At 40.8% G+C, this 26241-nt stretch overlaps 1 protein-coding gene across 4 annotated transcripts; it reads right to left on the bottom strand.

Annotated features, from left to right (window-relative positions):
- Positions 1-2174: 2174 nt before the first annotated feature.
- Positions 2175-24832, bottom strand: dnajb6b (DnaJ heat shock protein family (Hsp40) member B6b). Of its 4 annotated transcripts, XM_069512572.1 has the most exons (11): positions 24730-24817; positions 24644-24693; positions 18250-18372; positions 16757-16866; positions 15037-15102; positions 14636-14740; positions 10307-10444; positions 10037-10202; positions 9886-9956; positions 4331-4483; positions 2175-3159 (listed from the first exon to the last, which is right to left on the bottom strand). In XM_069512572.1, exons 3-11 carry the CDS (start codon positions 18312-18314, stop codon positions 3053-3055), a joined length of 981 nt encoding a protein of 326 aa, XP_069368673.1. In that variant the 5' UTR covers positions 18315-18372; positions 24644-24693; positions 24730-24817; the 3' UTR covers positions 2175-3052. The 4 variants fall into 4 exon arrangements, with proteins under 4 accessions (XP_069368673.1, XP_019943374.1, XP_069368674.1 ...); XM_020087815.2 differs by having other exon boundaries at positions 24644-24832; XM_069512573.1 differs by lacking the exons at positions 24644-24693; positions 24730-24817 and adding an exon at positions 19145-19168.
- Between the last annotated feature and the right edge of the window lie 1409 nt (positions 24833-26241).

The following is a 26241-nucleotide window of genomic DNA, read 5'->3' as shown; positions in this document are numbered from 1 at the left end:
ATTTGCAGTAACTGTGCTGCATGATCCAACTCCAACTGAAACACAAAACTTCTGGCTTTTGTTCAGACTCGTAAATCCTCTTCCTCTTTTCCCAAGACAAAGCAGCATTAATGCCTCTAATGCAATAATAAGCAGCGCATGCAAACACACACACGAGGCACGAAGAATCAATCACTGCAGAATTTGGAGATTTATTATGTTTCACTTGGACGAGAGTCAAGAACAAAGCTTCTCGCCAAAGAAAAAGAAACCGCCCACGTGTTTACACCATTACGTTAAATAATGCTTCACCGTTTTTTAATCTGACATTTTGAGGAACCATCATGTTATATTATTGTGTGGATGGTTGTTCTGTAGGCAGAGGTGTGAATCTCTGCTCTACTTAAAGGACAATTGCCACAATGCTTCCTCCTCCCTAATCTTCTGGAAGCACCGCCCGGGAAAAAAGAAAATCTCACTCCAATTGAACTCCACCTCTATCCCTGTCTGACAGCTGTTCCAAAATAAAGCACACCCAGGTGGCTTTTTATTTCACTTTCTACGTCCTGTATCCAGCTCCTTTCAGTCTGGTCGCCAAACCATTCTGCAAATCTTCTTGCATCAAGCTTCTTTGACCCCGGCGTGTTTTAAAGTCCTTGAGCACAACAAAAGCCCTCTGATGAGCGGATGAGAAACAAATTGCCTCGGTGGTGACGAGTGTTCAAAGCTTGTTTGACATACGAGGGATTTATGAGCAATTTCTGCAACAAACCAATTAGGTGCCGCTTCTGGTTTAGAGGGGGGGAAAAAAAGCATCTGTGTTTCAGGTCTTGTTCTGTTTCATGTTGATTTAATCCAATCAGGGGTTGCTATGAACGCAATTAGGTTTATTAATTTCAACAGCACTATACATTCGTCGCGGTCGTGACCTCCTGTTTGAGCAGCCGCTGTCGTTTTTTGTTACAGTAACAATCAAATGGCGTCTGTGCTGATTTAGCTGAACAATACCCACTTACAGGCTTTTTGCACGATATTATCAAAAGTTATATAACACTATTATTACAACATGTTTTAAAAAATACACAACATGCAAAGCATGTATTTCTCTGTATATATATATAGATATATATATATATCTATATATATATCATTAATCTATTTATCTCTTTCCATTCGTCTATTTATCTGACCATCATCATTCTTTTCCATCTTTCTTTCCTTCTATGTATTTATCTTACATCAATCTTCCATAATTTCTTTCCTCCCTTCTATCTATCTATCTTTCCATTCCATTTTTTTTATCTTACCATCATTCTTTTCCTTCTATCTCGCTCTCTCTATCTATCTCTATCTGTTTCTCCATCCATCCATCCTGTCACACCGTGGGTTTCTTTCCACTCACTTGAAGATAATTACTCTGAACATCATTGATACATGCGACACATGGTTCAGGAGGAAGTGGTTGTTTTTTCTTTTAAAGGTGACAGATGGTGGCTGACGTCTGTCGCTCTGCACTCGGCTCCTAAAGAGGTAGACGTCCTCAGAGTTTAAGTCAATCGCAGGACTTCACCGTTTTCTTTTTTTAAACCCAGTCAGAAACTGTTGTGTAATGACTTTGGAAGGAGGAGGCATTAAAAAAAGTAAGGCAATGGAGGGAGATGGGCCACTGCCTTGACACTGTTTAATTAAACCCTTAGAGACTATCGGCTGCATGGGAACAAGGGCCAAATGAGCTGCTGGGTCATGTGCACGCGTTCTGCCACATGAATAATACAAAACACTGCAGGCTGATTCAGAATAATCTAAGAATACTACTCCTTCCAGAGCTCGGCCCTTGTGACGGGAAAATCCAGGGTATTTTGTTGCTGCCTCTGTTCAATTACCGCGGTTGCAGGAGAGCAGCTGGTGAGAGACACATACAGTGGGAGGGAGGCGCTGCAGCTCAGGTGACTTGGCAACGTCACAAAGAAGAAATTCTGTTGATTAAGACTTGGCGGTGACGTTTGGATGTTTTTGCATTTGTTCAAAGGCCTCGCTTGTGTTTAAAGGATGTTAAGGTTAGGCAGCAGTTTGATAAAAAGCTGCTCTAATCAACATTTTTAAATTCAATGAGACTCATGACGCTTTTTCAATTTTGTCTATTACAGGTTTTTTTGTGGATGTTAAAGGTCACGACACAATAAGACACCTGCAACCACATGTTTACGCGTTTATTTGTAGGAGTCCATAAAAAAATGAACATTTCTTTGACATTTCCACATTTCCACTCACTGATCATGACGACTGTCAAGGACAAGGCAGACGAGGGAAACTATCATGTTTGTTTATGGAAACTTTTATGAAACACGTTACTGATTCCAGGAAACAATATTTTTCAGAGGAGTTAAAAGCTGTTTCCCACCCTGTTGGAGTCGTGGTAAATCATGGATAATATTACTGCCAGAGTGTTGACGTTCAGTTTTCATATATGATGGAGGAGAGTGCTGAATATGTTCATCTCTTTCTATAAAAAAAAATTCAACTCTTAAGTGCTTTCATTGTGTTCTATCCCCTCTCCCTCCTCCTCTCTATTGGAAAAAGGATTCACTGACCTTCATTTATTCTCACATGCTTTACAGTATTAGTGCAGTAATTCTCACGCTAATCACAAACAAGGCCGCTACTGTAATTCTCCTTCCACCAGAACCCGTTCAAATGCAAACACGCGCTTTCAAAAACATGCCGATTAATTAGGGTTCTGAACGCTCACTGTACATCCACAGCCCCCCACCCCACCCCGCCCCGCCCCCCACAATAAATACAGCAAATTGCAAAAGCTTAACTACTAAAAAAAAAAGAAAAGAAAAAAGCACCTTGGACAAAACAAAACACTGACGTGAGGTCTCTGCAGGCTGGCGCTCAGCTGATGAAAGTAGACAGTGGTTATAATCTGCACTGCAGCTGATGGACAAGAGAAGATACGGCACAGTGGGGATGTTGGGCCTCTGATACGTAGCATAGATGAAATAATGCTGCGTGTGATAGATGATGCTTCTGTCAACAAGTGTGTGTGTGTGTGTGTGTGTGTGTGTGTTTAAAAAAAGGCACCGAGTCCACCGAACCGTGGGAAGAGTCGAGGAGCTCTTTTCTTTTTGGACTCCTCCTTTAGCCACAGTTTCTTCCTCTTGGAGTCCATGTGTCCTACAAAATAAAAAAGAACAAACAAATCTTAACATTAAACTCAAATTGTTTATTACCACTTTCTAACAAGTCAAAGTTTTGTTAAGGGTTTATAAGCTGTAACTGATGACTTTACTAATGTTAATCAATCATATGCTTCATAGAGCCACAGCAGCAGGTATTATATGTTTATTGTTTAGTAAGATAGAAAATATTGTTGAGACATTGTTTAGTAAGGTCTTAGTATTTTTTTATTATCAGCTGCAGTTGATTTTGTCAAGAGCTTGTTTTAACCCGTGTGTGTTTTTATGCTGACATTGTGTGAAATAGAAAGTCATCCATAAAAATAGTTTTGTCTAAATGTTACTAAATCTTGAACACAGTTATTCACATGAAACATTTCTTCATTCACTTGCAATCAGATCTGATTATTCGAAATGATTCTCGTTCTAATAAGTTGTTGAAACTCTCTGATCCTGATGAGCTGCAGCCAGAGGGTCAGAGGTCAAACAGTTCACTAGAGGAAACTTCTTAATGAGCTTAGCAGCTGAGAAGTTAAACACAGTTAATCTGTAAAACATCAGTAAATCATCCATTAACTATTAATAAACGTATGAGTCACAGCTTGAGAGAACAGTAGCAGGAGTGACTTGTCAGAAAGTGGATCTAATTCTTGTCACATTTAAAATGCATATAGCTGCAGTTCAGAAACTCTCTCTCTCTCTCTCTCTCTCTCTCTCTCTCTCTCTCTCTGGATATTCGATCAGTTTGTGTCATCATCTCAGAAACAGAGTTAGGGCCTTTGTTTGCGTCGCAGCAGGAGCCGAGCACAGCGAAGTTAAAGGTTTCCTCCTTAACTAATGAAGCTGCTGTTATAAAACATTCAGCGGCTGCGTGTTGCATGTAATGGCTCGGCTTTTGTACGTGACTTCCTGACCCCGTGAGGGAAAACAGAGGGTGACCTCTGACCTCTGGTCGTTACGACGATGTAGAACAGAGGCGCCTAATGAACACCTCTGTCCTCCGTGTTTACACCTGCCAGTCAAGCGCGCCGCTCGTCCTCGTCGTGCTTTGTGTGGCCGTCAGACACAAAAGCAGACAATTAGCTGTGCTTATTAAGACTCGGGTCTTTAAAGGGGAGCTCAGTGTGCTGGTGATTAATCAGCCTGGCACGGTGGGACAGTGGGCGGACCTCTCGTTAGGCACTGCAGGCCGTGGTCCTCCTCTTCTTCTGCAGGAGTTTGGGTTGAATTCCTCAGGTAGCGTGGGTGCAAGCTGAGGCCAGGAAGTGTGTTCTGTCTGCGGCGACGACACTCTTCCTCCAAGGGCTCTTCGGCGGCGATATCTGTGGGTGTGAGCACAGCAGAGCAGAGAGGGAATGAATCACTACTAAACCCTGGATGCATCGCCTGAGGTGTTCAAACCAACATTAAATCTTTATTTTCTATTTTTTTGTCCTCCCCCATGTAGCTCCTATGAATTCCAGCCGTCTGACGTGAGATGTGCAGGAAAAGCTGAAAGGAAAACATATTACCTTGTGGTGCCCTTGGCAGTGTGAATACAATCAGACAGGGAGAAAGAGCAGATACACACATCTGGTACATCAAGTCGAGCACAAGTGTAAAAAGGTATATTGATGAAACCAACAGGAAACAACAAAGATGTTATAAAACAAGAAGTTCAGAGAGTCCAGAGGCGCCGCAGAACCTTCCTCTCTAACGCCAAACATATATTTCATTCATATTTCATCTGCCTGACTTTATTGTGATTAGTCATGTAAATAAAATGAGATTTGGTTATTCTTTTCTCTGGGTAATTTACATTTATATTGAATTAGTGGCAGGCAGGGGCGTAGAGGGTGGGGGGGGCTTATTATGCTGCGAGATTACAGGCAGATCTCATGGCCATTGTGTTGTGTAATTAAGGCAGAGAGGAGGAGAAGAAAAGAGGCCAGATGCTCACTGTGCCGAACCTGCTCCCATTTAGAGGAGGGTCTGCGGCAGCGTTTTCAAAATCCCGGGGAACAGCGCGTAATAGCCTCAGACGCAGCGGGGGTCATTAGAGACGCGGCAGCTTTGTTTGACCTGTACCTGTGGCTGCTGCGTGTGCCATCGAAACATAAACAGACAGTCATTTTCATCACTAACGTAAACTGAATCTCTGTGTGACGTTTGTTTTAGAACGTCAGGACGAGCTCAGGGGGTTTTGATGCAAGACAAAGACTCCCCCCAGATTCCAATTCTCTTTGAACGGGCATCTTATTACTGCAGGTCGTCCATTTTGACCCGAGTCCAATTTCTTTGTCTCTCGAGTCTCTTAAGGTCAAAATTGTCTCGAGTACTTTTTTGCGGCGTATCTTTTCGCTGAAAACACTCAATTTAAATGTGATTGTGTGTATTTTAGCCCCAGAGTTGAATTTCTTATATTTCAAATTATCTTTTTAAATCGAACGCAGCTTTAAAAACACAGAGGTGACCCTGCAGAGAGAGAGAGAGACAGACTCCGAGTGGATCAGCAGAAACAGGACAATTGGTGGTTTTACTCTCGTGGCTGCAGCTACTCGTGCATGTGTCTGGTGATCTCAGGTGAAGTCAGACGGCTGGATTAAGCCAAAAGACGACTTCAAGGTTGCACACTTTATTTCCCTTTACTCCAGAGGACCAATCATTTGCGTCTGTTATGGGCCCCGGTTACCTGGGCGATAAGAATCCCATCAAGTCGCAATAATCCATCATCAGTTAATTAATTCCAACAAAAACAATATCAAAGAGCAGCGATGATAATGAGATCTTTTAATGCTCATAACGGCAGCCTTTTATTTTCTGGATCAAGGACTTAATTTGAAAAGCAGAGTGAACACAGTCGAGCTCCTGGACGCTTTCATTTGCAGCTATTGTCTCCAGAGTGCCTGTCATTTGTCTCGGGGCTAAACAATGCTGTGCGCGTCTGTGCAGGCTGTTTGCTCCGCACTGTCTAGACTGAAACACAAGAACGTGTGCACAGGGACAAACACACGGGTCGACACTATAAACACACACAGGCCGAACATTTGTGACGGACAGAGTCGGCCTTGGCAGGACGGGTTTTCAGTGGACGTTTAAAATGAATCAGTGTTCAGGAGGAAGCTTCATGAAACTACCGATCAGATTATTTTCTACAGTAAACCTCAGGTCGTCTGTAGTCGTGCTGATGTGAGTTTGAAGCCGAGCACAGAGAGATACACTCTCAGCCGAGAGAAGAAACCGGCAGCTTATCTGTGCCATCGTTCATAAAGTGAGCGGCCTGCAGCTCGAGGGCCGAGCTGAGGCTTCACGCCATGATGTCAGGCAGACGAGGTGGAGGAAGGGGGGGGAGTGAATGAAACCGGATGTTGCTCCCTGCAGACAGGAAGTCATATTTCACAACGTGGGGGTGGGGCTCTGGGACAGGAAATCAGAGTATTATGAGTCATGTTGGAGTTGATGGATGCTGTTTTTGTTGAGAGGAAACTCCTCCATGGAAACAGGCAGCCGGTCTTATCAAATCTTAAATAATAAAAAGTGTGCTGACATATAAACATTGATTCAGTTCTCACATGTTGCTTCATTTATTCTTGTGCTGCTGATTTTGTGATTCCTGGGGAACAGGGTCTTTTGTATACAAACAGTGTCATCTAGTGGCCACACAAGGGGACAACGTTTAATCAAAATATCAGACTAAAAAATACAGATTAATTCAGATTTTACTTTTCTTCAACTTCTTATTTTACAATATTTTTTAGGCTGTGTGTTTTGAAGAAGTGGTAATGTATCAAGATTCTTAAAACAAACGGTTTTAATTGAAATGAATCTTAAGGTAAATTATTTCTGATGTCCATCAACATAAACAGCGAAATACTGATTATAAATCAAACAAAAAAGAAGCTCCTGAGCTCGCCTGAGATTTCTCCGGTTTTAAAGTTGTCCACAGTATCAAACTAATAAAGTGACATTAATCTGCACATCTATGGACACATTATAAAGAGAAACTGCAAATATCTAAATCGGCGGTTGCAATTTGTTAAAATATAAAAGTTAAAAATCACAAAGCCAGAAACGGTAATGGCAATAGTGTATAAATAACTTCATGAGTATGTTGATTTTTCTGGACTTACTGGTTCAACGACTTATAACTTTAAATGGTCAAAGTTCTTAAAATAAAAATTCTAACATTTGTGAATCCGACAGGAACATTTTAATGATGCCCAACGCGAATAAACACCGAAAATCAGGATTATAGACCAGAGGGAAAAAAGACGCTCCAGAACTCGCCTGATATTCTTCACGTTTTTACGTTTTCCTCAGTATCAAAGTGATTCGGTGACACAAGTCTGTACATTTATGGAGTCATTGCAATAAGGAAATGCACATAGTTAATTCGGCAAACGTTTAGTGCCATTTTGCTAAAATATCTAGTCACAGATCCAGAAACCCTGTTCTGACACATAATATATCTTGGTCTTGCAGAGGGCGCTATTGCACCACAAATATGACCCCTGCCTCTACAGCTCTAATTCAGCTGCTGGTTCTCCGTCATTGTCTTATGTTGATGATTGACTCCTGATTCTTACTACAACCAGAAGGTTCAATGAAAATAAATAACATGAACATTTTATAGATTTTGAAATAAAGATGTTGAGATTATCGCTGTTAAAATTAATAATCCACATCTACATCTATCTATCCGCTGTGCGCTTTTACGCACGAACACGTTGAGCTGAGAGCGCACAGGATGCGTAAGTCGACTGTGACTGGCGCAAGGCTGCGTTGTCACCTAGCAACAGGACCTTAGGCGTAACCACCGCTCAAACCAGAGCTGGTGCAAAGAAATTTAAAGGACAAACACATAATACTTCAAAACATGGCTTCCACGACAGATTGAGCCAAACATGTTCATAATTTTTGTATTTTACAGATATGACAAGCTGAGACTTCACATTTCAGGCTGAGTTCCCTGAAGGCCTCACGCTGCTCTTTCTCTTCCTCCCCAGTTCGCTCTCCTGACTCACAAAAGATATGCACTGGGTCTTGTGTAAATAAACCAGCCCCGAGCACATTCCTCCACAAACACACACACACACACACACATACAGTCTTCTTCTGTCAGTGCACAGTGACCTCTGAGCCAACTGCAATTACTTCAACTACAATAGTTCAGCTTTGAGTCAGCGCCAATCCTGTCTTCTGATGGAGTGAGAGCTGACAAACCCAGTTTTAGTTATTCACATCACCAAACAAGACATTTTTATGTAATTTGGGATTTTTGCAGCTAATAGGAAAGATCATTTTATGGTCATCGGTTTGCTTCGGCATCTCTGCTGAGCTCTGGTTCTGTTCAGCACACGAGAGTTGCAGTATCTGCATTAATAAAAGTACATGCAAATGTCCCGACAGGAGGGGCAGAGAGAGAAATTAAGAAAAAGGAGGAAGAGTGAATGAATCCTGGAGGTGGGGTTTTCTCCACTCACCTGGTCTGTAAAGGTAAAGCATACCTACCACACAGAGGAGAAAAAAACACCCCAGGGTTTGAAAAGGGAAACGTAACATTGCTGTAGAAAAAGAAAAAGTTGAGTTTCTTCATAAGATCTAATCTGTAAATTATTTAGAACTTTACCACTGTGCTGTGTTATCAGTGACATTAGTAGGTTAAGAATGATGCACACAGTGAGTTGTATGATGGGTGAGTGTACACAACAAGCAGCCACTGTGGTTTCCTTTATTGCGACTGTGTGAAGCAGATCTAAAATGTGATCAGGCACATGTGGACACACACATACACACACACAAACACCATATTTCCATTTAGAGTGAGATGATGCAAAGTCACTCAGGCTGAAGGAAAACACCACACAGACACCAGGTGACTGCAGAAGCATTTTCACAACATCAAACTCAACTTTATTGACCAAAATCTGAATAAATCTTTATTATTTTTCTCTTTTCTTTCAACAAAGAGCAAAAAGTTGTTCCCTGTGAGTCCGGTAACAGTACTAAAGTGATAGTGCATGTTCTGCTGACAAAGTTACAGTGAAACTATGAAGCAGCCTCCTGGAATCAGCAATCATGCAAAAAAACAAACCATGTCTCAAATATGCAAACAGATGTAAAAGTAAGGAAAATGCACATTATAATTAATTTATTAATAATATGTGTCATTCATGTTACACACGCATGGTCATGGTAAAAAGCTAACAGGTTAGCAAGGTGAAGTTCAAGTCAAAGCAATTAGGGCCGAGTGGTAAAGCTTTTATCATTTACTGGTTAAACTGGTCAAGTATAAAGAGCAGAAATGATGTGGAAGTCCAAATGTGCAGCGTCTCCTGCTACAACAAGAAAGACAATATCCACCTCAAAAGGAAAAAAAAACATTATATCTATATATAGCACATACTCAGCTTTGTGCATGTGGCAGAACTAAAAGTACAATTCAATTATTGTAGTAAACAAAAAACAAATCGCAGCAAAGATGGTCCCCCGGTGATAATGTAATAAATACAAATATACAAACACTGAACGTCTCTCGTGCCTCTGCCTGCAGCTAAAGCAAAAATAAGAAAACTGTTCTTGCAGGAATGCGATGCAGGAAGACAGAGAGAGGAGAGACCGACCATCGGTAGCAAACATCTCACTCGGCCAGTTTTGTTTTTTTCCCAGGTGTGAAAACTGAATGTTGATCAAATCTTATGGCGTGATATTTACTTGTTATCCAGTCTTAGGAGCTGCTCCTTACCATTAACTGTAAGAGATTTTAACTGACCATCTTCCTCCACCTCCACTCGCTCTTGGCCGTTCTCCACAATCCTGTGCAAAAAAAAAAAAAACAATTAGAGAGCAAAGTTTCAGGCTTATACAGATTCTACTGAGTTAGAAATGTTTGTTACCGTTTTGTTGTAATTTTTCTGCCGTTGATGAACTTGGTGGAGGTCGACACTGATCTGAAATTACCCATCATCCCTACTCCACCGCCTCCACCTCCGCCGCCACCAAAAGATGAAGAAGAGAAAGAGGTGATGCCTCCTCCACCCATGTCTCCAAACGAGCTAAAACCTGTATAAGAGCAAAAAACCTTTCTAAAAATATGAAAGCATCATAAATTCTCAACGACAAAGGCATCTACTAAAAGTAAAAGATATTTGTCGGAATGGACGCACCTGAATCAAACCCTGAGAAGCCATGCCCGAAAGCTGGGAAGCCCCCAAAACCATAGAGCGGGCCTCCCATCCTGTTCCGACTTGTGCCCCTCTGGCGACTGCGACTGCCTCCGAAGAAATCATCAAAAGGGTCATCGGCTGTAAAAAAAAAAAAAAAAAAGGATCGTAGATTATGAGTTGGTGATTTGTGAGTGAGAAACTCAAGTATTCAAAAAGAGTTTTTAAAACATTATTAAACCTGAGATTTGATTTGGCAGCAACACAAACTTTGAACACAGCACTGATGTATTATCACTTTAAAGTTGTAAAGTATGATGAACTTATTAGCTCCCTGTGGAAATTGCATATTAACACAGAGCAGAGGCAGAGCAACATATTTCATATTCTTCATTTGGACTCATGTTTCTGACGACCTGATGAATTTAAGTTTAAATATTTTCTCTCTGTAGCTTCTAGTTATCTATTTTTAGACTCCACCGGCTCCTCAGGGAAATATCTGTCTCTTTTAGCTGCTGAATGTTCTTCTCTGTTTACCAGCTCGTCGTTAAGTCCATCCTTCTGCTGTGGGGTGCAGAGGAGGCAGTGTACCGTGTGTAGGTTTTAAAGCTTTTTGCTGAAAATAGCTGCTGCGCCCAAAACAAGGCTTGTGAGAGTGAACAGATGTAGTGAAGAGGCAGCAGAGAAAACCTAAACAATGAGCTGACAGACACTTTAACACTCAACACTTTAAGACCTGCGAAGCGTTGGAGGATGACTCACTGTCAACATGTGACCACTTTCTCATTTAACAGTATTTGAATGCACTGTTGAAATAATATTGATTATAGCAGCTTTAAAGCAACACTGTGTCTTTAACTGGGCAACAGCGCCCTCTGCAGGCTGGTCCGAACGATTAAGGGGTTTACCCATAATTCCTGGCTTCCTAAACCAGAAAAAGGCTGTATCAAACCAAACTCATGTACTAAAAGTTTCCTCCCTGAATATTGGAGATAAACACTGAGTTTTAATGACCTTTACATATTTTTAAATGATCTACAATTCAGCATTACTCTTCAACCTGCTGGACCATGATTCTGACAATGGACGTCAGGGCACCAGTTTGTAATTTCTTGAACAATCTTAACCTTAAACCATCTAATAGCCCCTCACCAGTTCTCCTAAAGCCCTGTGGACATGCTACTAATTGCGAGCTGCCAATCTGGGTTAGCCCAGCAGGCTACGACTGGATCGCTGGCACCATTCGCTGAAAGAAGACTCTCCCCTCAACCTTGAATGTACAGAGCTTTCTCAGACAGAAAGCTTAAAATAAAAGTATCCCCTGACCACTGCTGTAACTGCATTACTGTCCATTTACCTAGAAGACGGGATTAGACAAGACAGTGGCGCTCTTACTCTGCTGTCTGTAAGACTGCAGACAGCAGAGGAAGAGAAAGAGGAATGAAAACATCTACATTCTGCTTTCATTCCATCACCGGTAAGAGGTGGCTCAGAAGAAGAGTCGAGGCGTTCTCGAAGATAAGAGCACAGCCCTCTATTGTGTACTCTGACATAACTTTTAAAGATCTGTCAAGCACAAAGACTGAGATTAAGCCAGTGAAGAATGTGCCACACCCACACAACACCGCAGAGGGTGTATCAGCACAGGGTAAAGAGAAATGACAGTGGGGGTTTTCAGGATGTAAATATTCAAAAGCTGAGGGAAAACATAGTACAACAAAACAAAGCATATCAATAATTTAGTTTGTTCAACTCAGATAGTTACAAGTCTAAATAGTATGGCCCTCAACAGTCTCCTTAAAAGATATCAAGCTGAACCACACACTCTTTTTCTTTTGGAGCCAAGAATTATTAACGCCATTTAGTCACAGTGTTGTTCTTTCTCTCCTCACGTCCCACTATTCTAACCAGTTTTGTTGAAATAGGTTCAGCAGTTTTCATGTCCTCCTGTTGACAAACAAATAGGTAAATATAGAACGGGAGACATGGTGGAAATATTTTGATAATTTCGACAGTATGTGTGCGACCTGATAGCTGAATGGTCTGGGCGTTTACTAAATGGGTATTCATGCCCCAAGCAATAGGACTCTCAGCTGGTCGGATCATAGCCCCCCCTCTGCACCCCTACATTTCCCTCTCTTACCTTCTCTTCACTATCTTGTGAAAAGGCACAAAGGCCTAAATAATATACCTTCAAATGTGTAAAAGTTGATCTGCCGATATCTACTTCTTCAAATGTTCATTTCAGATGAAGTGTGTGGGCTGCACTTGGCAGACAACTGGGTCCTCGTCATCGTGTGAATCTGTATTTGTCTCAAACCCCACCACCCCCAGTCTGCTGGATGCGCTCGGTGGCTGAGTGACAGATCCACAGGACCAGCTGCTGCTGCTCGCTGTGACGAGCTGTAGGACACTCAGGACTGGAGACCGGACAGAACTGAATACTGCCATCCCACCGAACGTCCGAAAAAACTCAACGGTTCTTTAAAGGGGAAAAAAATACTTAAAAATAGACTTGAAATAAAATCGGTGAAGATGGATGTTCTGACATGGTCATAACTGAACCTAATCAAGGTTTTTGCTCAGTCAAAATAGATCTTGAACTTTACTCTCCTGCACGACACTGCAGACAGCTTTATGGTTTGGCTTTTTTTAAACAGTCTCTATTTACCAAGATGAGTAAACAGCAACAGCTGCCACTTTCAATTTATCTTATCCGTGGAAATAAGAACAGTAGTGGATGTCATTGTCTCCAGTTTATAAAAACACTGATATATAACAGCTGAGATGATAACGACTGCGTTCTTTACTCTTTTACAATCTCGTGTTTGTAAGCAGCTCCAATAACTCATATGTGTTTATCCAGAGTCTGTGTTGCACGGAAATTGTTTGGGAGCTAAAATCGTATCATGTTTTATGCACACAGAGCACACGGCGCACACACACTTGGCATTATTACATCTGCTTTTGTTTTAATACGGAAGCTATTTTTGAAGGCATTCCAGTTGAGTGATGTAGACGTTCATATCCATCCACTGGCTGTGTCTGAGCTCCATATTTAGAGCTACGCGGGGTGAAATACACATGCCTTCCAATCAGCCCTCTGTTGAACCCAGACAACCAACGGCAGGCGCTAAAACTCCTGTTACTCTTGAATTGTTAATTCAACCATCCACATTTCTTACACAATCAGCTGTTGCACTACAAGACGATGACATTACAACTAATGAGATGCCACTGGTGAAAAGCAGTACACAAGTTTTCTCTGACAAAACCAATCAAAAGTTATACTACAACTAAAAACATTATTTTCTTTTAGACAAATAGAAATGACAAAGTAAGTTAAACATACAAACTGAGATGTACTAATTCTTTGTGATATTAATGAAAGTACTACATTGATTCATAACTGGGTTTTTTTTATTATCTACAGAAAATAGTTCAACGAAACTTAGACCACGAAAGAAGAACCCAATACATTTTGTCTTGAATCCAGACAAAGTTAGGGGAGCAGGACTTTTCTATATCACTTTCTTCAACATTTTGAGATCGGGCGCTTTTTCTACACTTTCGATGATTTCCCTGGGGGAACTGAGATTTTGATGAAGAAAATCATGTTAAAGGAGCTGAAATCAATGCATGTGTGTAATTTACTGCAGCATGAATGAATTTAACAGAACTGTTGCCATGTATTTAATCTTTGCCTTATTATTTTTCTATTGTCATCAGATGGCACCTTTCAATGACTGAAAAATCATTCTGTATTCATGCTGCCGCTGCTTTTGAACTGATTGTAATGGTGATATAAATAAAGAGCTTTTTATATTTTTTTAAAGCTGGAGTAAATTAAGAGTTTAAATCCTGGTAATCAGATGATGATACATAATGAAGCTGACATTAGTTGACATCCAGCAGAGATACTCCAGCATGTGACATTTAATGGCAGATAACCCCCTGAGGGGAGCAGTACTGACTGTATTGGACATGAACATTGCAGCACTGTGCGAGATTAGCAGCCGGATTTATAGAATGTTTCCTGGGTACCAATGCTCCATCTTTCAAATTTCCACAAAGCTTCAAGTTAGAGGGCAAAATAACTATACCAGAGTATAACATACATAAAACTGAGGTGAACAGGATGTACTTCTCTCTCTGTCTCTCATGAGCCTTCCCAGACCATCCATGTATATCTTTGACCAGATAAAATTATCAAGTTAATAATAGTCATTGCATACTCCAGACTCTCAGGACACTATTCAGTCCCTCGCTCTTCCTGCTCTGTGAAAAACAAGAAATCTCACCAGTGCCTCAGCAGAAATGAAATGGACTTACCAAACAAATCTCCAAATGGATCTCTGCCACCAAAGAATTCCCTGAAAACGTCTTCAGGATTACGGAATGTGAAGCCGCCACCGCCATAGTGATCGTAATGTCCTCCTGGAAAACATAAAACAACAACAGAACTCATAAAGTAAGGATTAAAGGCAGGTTTACAGACACTGCTATCATCACAGGTCATAAAAATATCAATACAAAACCAGGCTGTGCTACATATGAATGAATAAATTATCATATGTTTCTATTGGTGCAGCAGTTACTTTCACAACAATGTAGGAACCTCATAAAATTCAGTTTATTTTTAAACATTTTAAAGTTATTAGAATTAACAACTGAAATCCATCATCTGCCACCAACAGAAATATTTATCATCTACTTAAAAGTCATCTCCTTACCTCCTCCGCCTCCTCCTCCTGAAAGGCCTTCTTTGCCGTATCTGTCATAAATATTCCTCTTACTTTCTATGGAGGGAAGAAAAGGACTGATGAGATTCAAAGACACACAAATACACAACAAATACATCTTCTGTTTTTTTATCTACCTTATTTATTTGTCCTCACTCGTAAAATAAAGTGTCAACATCAAAATAAAAGCCCCTTAATGCAACGAATTTAGCAATTTAACAATTTCAGCTAAAGTAAAACCACACAACATTTGAATATTTCCCTCTTTAACACATCAGAAATAGCATTTCTATATTATACTCAATAATGCAAATCTAAATTATACAGTTTATTTAACTTATCAGCAGCACCTAAAAACACATTTACACACTAAACTGATAATCGTCTCAGGCATCAGGTGACAAGCAGAGTGTGACACTGAGTAGTTTAAAAGCTGAAACTGCCACACACTCAGTCACAAGCATCTTGTGACTGAGTGTGTGGTACTTAACAACCACTAACAAAATGTGACAAGCTTCTGCTCTGTTTTCAAACCTGCAATTACTACAACATTTTGCAAACATGTTATTATCACCCACACACAATTCAACTTTTACAATACTGTTTGAGTACCAACAAAAATGTGTCTTTCCCACTGAATACTGAAACCTGGCAAGCTCTGTTAAATGGATTTACATGCCTGAGGAATGAGTCCTGAAGGTGACTCAGAAAAGGACGGTTGCTAACCCGGCTGTAACCTAAAACCCATAGCTTAACATTATTTCATAATTTCTGGTGTATCTGTTAATTTAATGAGTTTAAAAAAAGGAGCCGAGACATCAAGGAATGATCATGTTTATTAAAAAAACACATAAAACAATGTTTGGATCGATGTGCAAAATAGTACATTGTAAATTGTACAAAATTGAAGTGAAAACAAAAAAAAACAAACCCTGAAACTGGTGAGTGAATGTTGACATTTTCTACATTACGTCCATCGGATCCATCTTCTTTTAATATTGCAGCTTGACTTTCTTCTGTGAGCTTTTCAAATTACACAATGCTGCTGTTCAGCCACAAAAAGACGTAGCCATCAGCACTTGAACACACTCACAGAATAAAAGTATAATTTTCTAAAGCACAACGTGACAAACAGAAAGTAAAACTAAACCCACAACACCAGATGTTTAAAATGAAGGAGACGTACACATTCCAGCACAAACATTCCTGACACTGAGCAGCCTGAATACATATAATACCTGCAGTTTGTGACAGGGTGTGTGGTACTTAACAGAGACTAGTAAAATAGCTTCTGCTTTCAGACCTACATTTAAATACCAGACATTATGCTCATCCCCTCCAGAAACAGAAATGTACCTGTTGGTTTATAAATCTAATGCAAGATAAATGTACAACTTATCAGCAGGACTGAGTTACTGAACGTCAAATATTGTTTTGATCCTCCATATAGAGTACTAGTGCTGGGCAATACATGAAAACAATAATAGCAATAAAAACCTCAATGTGCATATATCAATTCGTTGCTAATGGATTGTGCTAAAAGAAGGGCTTACTATGAACAGCCCGTCTTAAATTAGTTTAACAAACAGTTCTGGGATCAACTTCCATATCTGATATGTCAAAGACAATATGTGTCTTTTCGAAAAAGATTATTTCAAATAGAGTTCGAACTTTCACATCAGTACAAGCTGTAAAAACAAAAAGATCTTACCATCTGAGAGCACTTCATACGCCTCTGACAGCTCTTTGAATTTTTTCTCTGCTTCCTCCTTGTTGTCTGGGTTTTTGTCTGGATGCCACTTCAATGCCAATTTTCTGTAACTGGAGCAGAAATACGGTACTGCATAAAAACAAGCAGATACAAAACATAGAGCCAAAAATATTTTGTTTCCTATATAGATATACCAATGACAAACAAGTCTCAGTGCAAATGATAGACACATGCAAGGTGTAGAGAAGTCAGAAATTCATATCGAGATGCACGTATTTTTGGTAAACATGACCACACAGACACACACTGTTCTTCTTCCCACCCAAGCAGAAATAACAAAGAAAGTCTGAACTCTATTGACGTACAATGTGGGCCTTGCTCAGCAGCTTATGCTGCATCAGCTGTTTCTGATCCCAGCAGCAGCAGCAGCAGCAGATACACAGATGGACTAGACTCCACAAGACACTCAATGGTCACCTGAACCATGTTGCATGGTGTAACATATCAGTTTTTGTGGTCTTTGTTGTCTGAAGTCTGTATTCACAAGTGAAAGCAACAACATACTGTAATCTGAATTATCTACATTCTGCTCAAACATCACTGTTCTTGTTATTAACGCTTGCTCACCCAACTGTAACCTATAGCATTTAATCAATAAGCAAAACAAGAGTTTACAGCATTTACAGCCATGCTAGCAGCACTGTTAGCCTGTACTTAGGAACAGTTGGGATGTGTGAACATGACCATAAATGAGACATGATTATTGAGGCAAATAGCGTTAACACATGCATGTATTTTACAGGTCATCAATCAAAGCATTGGACAAATTTAAAATTGGATCTGAAGATGAAATGAAGAATTAAGAGAGCAAAAACATGTTTTTGAATATTTACTGAGAACATGAATATCTGTACACATTTCATGGCAACAACATACAAACTTAAGGGCTACAGTGCTATCATGGCTAACAATTCAATAAGAGATGAAGAACTGCAGCAGACTCTTCACATTTGTTATCTTCATATGCTGGATTCTCTGCACACTGGATACTCTAACGTGTTAAGCAGCAATAATAAATACATTTCATGGATTTCAGATTTAGGACTCCAACATGCTTTTTGAGGTACCTGACCCAAGATAACCTTTAGTGTCCTCTGGAGAACACACGTACATTTAAAAAGTCTTGTTTTCGGTCTTGAACATAGAATAAACACTATTTTTCAAAACATAAGACTTTCAGTGGGAAACCTGTGGTTTGACTGTGCGTGGCGGGTGAGCGTAAAGGGAAGGTATTTGAAAGCAGCAAGGTTACAGGAACAAGAGTGGAAACTTTCTGTATTGCGCTCTCTCTCTCTCTCTCTCTCCCTCCCTCTGTGTGTGTCAGTTTATACAGCCGGAGGTGGTTATAATTAACCTATTACGCCACTCTGAGGGGCCTGTGCAACAACACCCGGTGAAACAAAATGGGGCAGAAAACACTCAGGGGTACTTACGCTTTTTTGATGTCATCTTGCGTTGCATTTCTCTGGACCCCCAACATCTGGTAGTATTCCACCATGGCTCCGCCTGTGTGCGTTTGTGGGTGCTGTCTTGTGTGAAGATTCACAAAGTTGCCTCTGTGGAGAGAAAGTTGAGTTCTGTTAAGACATGTTGGCCTGCAGGGATAAAGCCCAACAATCTTCAACTGAGCGTAGCCATGTGTGACGGGCACGATATCTTCCCTCCACAGCAGAGGGCTAAATTTGTTAAGGGGAGGGAGGGGGCCGTGGCATTATACAGGGTGGCAATACCCAACAATGTAATCAAGTGCACTGAAATAGAGATGGATGCAGGGGGGAGGACAGCTAAGCTAATACAAGCCCAGTAAAATTACATAATAAGTAGGTGATCATCCCTTACCCTAAGGCTGAAAGAGAGAAAATTTGAATTTCCGATATCACTATATAAGATCATGAAGTATGTTTCTAAATGATGTAATGCTCCAGTTATGAAGCCGAGACTCTCGAAAACAAGACAGAACAAGTCCAATGAAAACGATGTATCAGAAGTTATTCAAGTTGTCGTGCTTTCTCCCCAGATAGCTGTAATACTACAACACCCAAAGAATAACCCGTACCAACATTATATCAAGTTCAAATATCTCCTGAACACAGCTCCCAACATATTGCATCTAAATCTAGTGGCAGGTACAAATAAATATCAAACAACTAAGAGCATTGTTGGACAGGTTGGCTATTTTTTTTATCGTCGACAGGCAAAATAATACATAAGACTGCACCAGGCCCAGTAAAAATGAATGACGAAAGAAAAGAAAACCTAGAGGCGAGGGTTAAGAGAGACCTTAGCTATTACACAAAAATGATAAACAAACCAGTGAGGACTACTTACACTGGGAGTCCACTGTGTCCTGTTTGTTTGCTATTTTTAACCTGTGGCCTTTGCAGTTAGATTGTGTTTGTGTTGTGAGCATGTGGGGGGCTGGGGGTGTTGGGAGCGACTCCTGGTTGGGACAAGGCAGTAAACTCGTGACCGTCTTCCCTATGACACTTCATCTTCCATGCCCTCATTTTCTGTTCAATTTCACTTATTTGAAAAACCATTACAGAGTCTGTGTCTCTCTCTCTCTCTCCCTCTCTGTGTGTGTACAGTACATCCTCATATAAACCACAAACTAAATATAGAGAGATATGACCCAGAAAGTTCTCATTGTCCTCTGGGACTTTCCAAAAACCAAGTCCAATATCTTGACTCATCGTGTACCTTTTTTTAATCACCCTCACTTCGGCCGTTACTGATTCCCCGCAGCACTCAGGATTTAATGGTCACTAGAGCCTGCTAGAGATGTGGTTACTCCTGGTTCTGTGCGGTGTGTGTATGTGTATCCAGATTTATGCCTTGTGGCAGCGTTACACAGCTAAACCCCCCGATCTGATGGATTCCTGCTCTGCTCGGCGTGAACCAGGCTACAGAGGGAGAAGCAGATGTGGGTCAGTCAATCCCATTATGCCTCACTGAACCAGAGGTGACGGCTTTACTTGTTGTCAGCTCTCAAAATGAAGCGATTGTGATAGTTTCCATTTTCCTAAAATTAGCCGCTGTTAGAAGTCAATTGAAAGACATTGCTAATTAGAGCACAGCCAGAGAGAAACAGTTTTCATCATTATTTTGATCAATGCATATGTGCTGCACAGCATTCCCTGACCAGTCTTTAGCTAAATTACTTATATTTACATTTTTTAGCAGATTGACGGTGGGAACATCTGTTGCCACAAACTTCAGTACGTTTAAGAGGAAGTTACAGTAATTACTAATCTGTAACTGTCATGTTTGTTGTGATTAAAGAGCTAGCTGATTAGTATCTTCTGTTTTTTTGTTGTCCAATATGATGGAAATCAGAGTTGTTGGACAGACAAAACAAGTTATTTCCCAATGTCACCTTCATAGACTGTAGGCTTCCCAAAAGTGAAGCCAAATCATCTTGATCAGCCCCTGGTGACTGGCTGTAGGATAGGTTATTAACTACATTTCCTCCATGTTAGTGGATTGGACAGTTATCAGACTAAAAAGTCGAGAGTACATGTCAAACACATTTTTTCATAAAGATGGTTTCTGTCATTTAAGTTCGTCCTAATCACACTGACAAATGTTCATGTTTCTCATAAGTTCAGTTTTAATTGGGGTGAAACCTCATGATTGTCAGCTGAGAATGATTCACAATTGGTTGAGCATGTGCATTTTTCTACAACTGGAAGAAATAAAGACATGTCATCAATCTTTTTTTAACCACTTATTAAGTCACCTCAGGGTCACCTTGGTTCAGCATTTATTCACTACTATCTAAAATTATCTGGATAAAAAAATGCAAAGATCAATTGAGAAATAATCGCATAATTGATAATCGTTAGTTGAGGGAGTAGAATATTTTTTCATGAGTAAAGATTTAAAAAATATCTTGAAACTGAGCACCAGTTAGGAGCAGTATGTGAGCAGTGTGTCAAACTGTGGTGTTGAGGCAACAGCTGATTCACAGAGCAATTCTCTGAATGCACTATAGTCGACCTTTAATCTGACCCTGACGTATAGACACAAGCTCCCAACTAATGAATCCCGGCCGCACATATGAGCAGCCAAGATGAAACCTCTCTTCAGGTCAGATGGTTTTATTCTCTGGTCATTGATGAGGTGAAGACCTCATTGATGAGCCACTCCTCCATTGTTTCACAGGAGTCAGCTGAGGGGCCATGGATTTTAAGAAAAGGATCTCGCCCCAGCACCTAACCCTCTGACAGGGGAACTGAGCATGAATGTCTGTATGGATACCTCACAGCAGATTTTCTTTGTAGATGCAACATCTTCCAGCTGGTTTTGAAACAAAGGATTCCCAGGAGCCAGATATGACTCCAAAAAAAATCGATAGATAGATAAAGGAGGGATTACTCAAAGATTTCAGGAGGAGGTTGCCGAAGGGAAAGATTATGAGTGATTGGTAAGATAGTGAGTTCAGGGGTCTACATATGGCTTGTAAACAGAAGTCAACAAACAGCAGAAGTAATCCCAGAGCTCAGGTTTTTATCATGAGTCAAATCTACACAGGATTTTAGAGAAAAAACGTCCAGACAAGTTGAGCAGTGGAAGATTGCAACATGTTTTTTTTAGCTGTGCTGTACTGATGTGGAAAATGAGATTTCTCTTGAAGATGTAATATTGTTTAACAGTGGATACAAGAGACTTAAAGTCAAATAGACGAGGGTAAAGCAAGGGTATAAACGACAATATATCTATATACTGAGAATTTAGTTTACACTTGAGGAAAGAAAAAGGTTTATTCCGATACCACAGATTTTACAGACAACACTACAGGCCACTATAAATATTATAATAATTTGTATTATCTTATTAAAGTAAATATTTGATGTATTTTACAGCTATGATATATTCAAATAGCTCATTTTGATGTGGCCCTAATGTAGGTAAATGTGAGTATATTACTCAAGACAAAATAAAAAAGATATATAATAAACCTGGATGTCAGGTAAGACTCAGTTTCGGGAGGAACTCATTGTAACAGGACCCAGTTCAGGACCCCAGGCCAGAATGTGAGTGGAATTTCCCGAACAATGATATCTATTGGAACTGCGTACTTACTGGGCACAGTATCATGTTCATTTCATCGGCTCATAAAGATGCATCTGCCATATAAAGCTGTAACAATTTCCATCTGCACACACCTCCCAAGTTAATTACCTGGGAGCAGCCTCTCTGTTTTATCTGTTGATTTCAATCTCTGATTAGACTTCAGTATTTCATTTTGACAGCAAAGCACTCCTGCAAAAACAAATGTGCAACTGTCCAAGGTTACAAATTAGCTTTGATTTAGGCTCAATTTTCCCCTTTAGATTTAACTGCGTGTAAATGGAGTATCATCCTGTTACAAACTGAACACTGTGTGCACAGCTGTGTGTCAGTGTCAAAGAACATTCAAACACCACCACACGTCTGACATTAATAAGAACACTGAGCAAAACAGCTAAAGCAGCAAGAAACCAACACATAACACAAATCACAGCTGACAGAGCATGGACACGGACGACAGCTAGATGCAACACAATAATAATCCAGCACATTACCTCAAAAGATTCATAGCAACAAGTGTTTGTTCTTTAAACACAGCAGAGTGTGAACATGTGAGGCAGCTCATCCTCCTTCTACTAAAGAAGATCCCATTTACTGTAAACAGAGTAAGCCTTTTCTACTTGGACAAGGAAACCATTCACAAATAAGTGCGAGAGATATAATCCAGGAAGAATAATGTATTTAAACTTTAAAATTGGTACTTCAATGAAACTTTACTGCCTCAGAAGTCTGCACAAGAAAAGGCTATATTAAAGAGATGCAATTAGTTAAAGGAAAAGAATATATAGAGCAGATTATAGCAAAGAAACAATTATGTATATAGTAACTGCATTTATTAATTTAAAAAGCACTCACTTTAATGGAATTCATCAGAAATAAACAGAAACTAAAAATCCATATGTGAATTAATGCTTTTTAATGGCCCAATATCAATAATAAAAAATGAAGCCACAATCGATTCCATCATTGCTCAGATAAGATTTAAAAAAACATGAAGCTCGTACTTCTCTAATAACAAAGGCCATAAAGCTGTAGTTTTGCAGTTTTCTCCAAATGTTTTCAACAAACTACTACATCAGAAAACCAGCTAACACTTCCAATACCAGAATAAGTGCTTTTCTCATTACACTCATTTTATTAGCGCTTTGATATAGTCCCAGACTTCATACTGGCAGGATTACCAGATCAACAGGATTCACAAAAGTCAAGAGACTAAATGAATGTGTGAATGGTATACAACACAGGTTGGACAGGAAATACTGCCCTGTTGGTATTTCCTGCAGTAAATAGATTTGAGATAAATGACTTGAATGAAGAGACGAACATGAGCAAGTAACATTTGCTTGTTCCGATTCATATTGCATATGATAACCTTAGACTGTATATAAAGATGGACGACATGACAGCTCCCCAAAAGTAAAGCCATCGCTCCATCACTCCCTGGTGGGTCGCAAACCCTGCCTCCTCCATGTTAGCAGGTGGGACATGAACCAAACAAAAAAGTCAAATAAAATGTTCACAGAGTTGTTTCTGCTTCAGATGGTGAAAACAGATGAGTTGTGTTACGTGTGTTTGTGGGAACAGGCTTTCATCACAATTTGCGGCGCACGCTACTCTGCTTCTTGTTGGACTTTAAACAGCCAAGACATCTCCACACTATCGGAATTCGTCTGACCCTACTTTTTGACAATGTCCTCGTCTTTTGACGCCTTGAGCTGTGTCCATTGTGGTTTCTATTTCGTTAACATTTTCTGTCGTCTATAACTCTATTCCACCCACATGATTGGTTCGGCTGCTTGCGTTGTCTGTCGAAACGAGGATGGAATGAGCCCTATCGATCATGTCTTCGATTTCTGTCAAGGAAAAGTTATTTCGTGATAATTATCTTCATCGTTTTAATCGCCCAGCTCAAGCTGAGACAGACTTTTGATTGGTCGAGCTCAAATTTCGGTGGGACCTCAATATCGTGACTCAATCCCACAACCCAACCACACACACCGTAGCTCCAGCGGCACAAGATGGCAGCTTTCGTACCTGGGATACTTTGGCTTCATTTCTGAACAACAGGAAGTGGAGGCACGACGACCATCTTTATTTACAACATATGATCATAACATCAGAATGTCGTCGCTATGTGTTGCTACTCTGCCGGCGGTGCACGATGACACCGGTAAATATTGTATTTCATGTGTTTATCTCTGGACTCTTCCTGACATCTGTATCCAATGGCAACAGAGTGAGGAAGCGTTGCACAACCAGGGTTAACTTAGTGAAACGCAGCAGGACGAGCAGAAACTTCTGGAAAACCCTAAAGCCTGATAACCACGTACGAGATGCACCGACGATACATCGCCATGAAATTAATAAAAGCAGAACCACTACATGTATTCGTGATATTCATTTCAGCCACCTGAGGCTCGGTTCTCATTCTCTCAGTGGAGTGTTTTAGGCTAGCACGGATGCTAGCTGTTGGCGCTACAGTCAAAAGCTCCGTTGGCCGTGTGGAGCGTTTTAAGCTAGCTCAACGCTGCCGGCTAAATCACGCGAACTCTACCGAAATGTGCGTCTGTGGTGAAACAGTCACAACGATGGGTTTTTTTTTTCCCATTTAAGCCACAGACGCTCGCTGAGCAGAGACACCGACACCACAGCATCCACACGTGCCGGAGCTTAGCGACGCGACGGCAGAGGCGAGTCAAGCTAAATGGATCCAAGCGTTAGAGGAGAGAGGAGTCAGGTCGTAGCTTGGCTCACCTGTGTGGAAGAAGTGTGTGCTCCGGGTGTCTCTGCTGTCCCTCCTGTCCGTGCTGTCCCTCCTGTGTCTCCTGTGTCTCCTGTGTCTCCTGTGTCTCCTGAGTCCTCTGGTCTCAGTGCGGAAACCGAGCGTGAACTGCGGGTGGTGGTGCTGCTGCTGCCTTCAGGGACTGTAGGACACCAGAGTACTGCCACATCAGCTGGCAGGAGTACTCTCTTTCACGTGTGATTGGTTTTGACTAATGGTGATAGAAGTGAGTTAGTTCCAGATTTGGAGGAAGGTGGGAAAGTCCCGTAAAAAGACCAGAACACAGTATTTACATGTGACCCTCCTGACCTGCAGCCTGGATGAGTTACTGAAGATGTGAACATGTCTCCACCATATAGACTGTATGTAGAGACATAAGAAGTGATTCTTTAATACATTCATTATTATTTTCTAATTCATATTTTAATTGTTATGCACCAATCAATACACCAAAGCGAATTCCTTGTGAAACTTTCTTGGCAATAAACTCGCCTGTGATTCAGAGTCTGGGTATTATTTTTTACCAGAGGTCCTTAGTGTGGACAGCAGACCTGTTGACACAGAGACAAACTGAGAGACAAAGTGAGAAACTGAGAGACACAGTGAGAAACTGAGGGACACAGAGAGAAACTGAGGGACTCAGAGAGAAACTGGGGGACACAGAGAGAAACTGAGGGACACAGAGAGATTCAGAGAGAAATTGGGGGACTCAGAGACACAGAGAGAAACTGAGGGAATCAGAGAGAAACTGAGACACACAGAGAGACACTGAGGGACTCAGAGACACAGAGAGACACTGAGGGACTCAGAGACACAGAGAGACACTGAGGGACTCAGAGACACAGAGAGACACAGAGAGACACAGAGAGACTCAGAGAGACTCAGAGAGAAACTAAGGGACTCAGAGACACAGAGAGACTCAGAGAGAAACTGAGGGACACAGAGAGAAACTGAGAGACACAGAGAGACTCAGAGAGACTCAGAGAGAAACTAAGGGACTCAGAGACACAGAGAGACTCAGAGAGAAACTGAGGGACACAGAGAGAAACTGAGAGACACAGAGAGACTCAGAGAGAAACTGAGGAACACAGAGAGACACAGAGAGAAACTGAGAGACACAGAGAGACTCAGAGAGAAACTGAGGGACTCAGAGACACAGCTCACAGTGGACACATGTCTGTCTCTGCTGGATATGAACTGCAAACACACACTGACTGACTTTGTCCTGCATCCCACACTTTTTTGCAACAGCCGTGCTGCGTTCAGGTGCCAGGACCAGACTGAAGGCCTGCTGCGCCACCTGTCGGGCAGTGTGGGAACAGGAGACCTATGAGCATGGAAAACCAGTAAAAAAAAGACAGAATTACATGAATAAAATCTCTCTTCCAATAAGTGAAAACACTCTTGGCATGTTTTGGTGTGTGACCCTAACACCGTCAGCAAATGGCATGAGCCAAATTAACTTTTGTTCTTTAAAGTTTCTATTAAAAAGTCAAACATTTGAAATTGATCAATATTTGGTTCTGTATCGCTCCTTCAGTGAGTCAGTATTCTGAGTATAACAGTTCTG

This window comes from Paralichthys olivaceus, chromosome 17 (genome assembly GCF_024713975.1).
Source record: "Paralichthys olivaceus isolate ysfri-2021 chromosome 17, ASM2471397v2, whole genome shotgun sequence".
NCBI classification, from domain to species: Eukaryota; Metazoa; Chordata; class Actinopteri; order Pleuronectiformes; family Paralichthyidae; genus Paralichthys; species Paralichthys olivaceus.
The sequence above is the reverse complement of the archived record's forward strand: the minus strand, read 5'-3'. Positions and strand labels throughout refer to the sequence as shown.

What these genes read in the sequence shown, in the direction of transcription:
- dnajb6b (XM_020087815.2), bottom strand. Translation starts at nt 18,314, where the DNA reads ATGGTGGAATACTACCAGATGTTGGGGGTCCAGAGAAATGCAACGCAA. An exon ending in CAAGATGACATCAAAAAAGC is followed by an intron (nt 16,867 to 18,249) that starts GTAAGTACCCCT and finishes TTTCTGCTCCAG; the next exon opens with TTACAGAAAATTGGCATTGA. An exon ending in GTATGAAGTGCTCTCAGATG is followed by an intron (nt 15,103 to 16,756) that starts GTAAGATCTTTT and finishes TTCCCTCCATAG; the next exon opens with AAAGTAAGAGGAATATTTAT.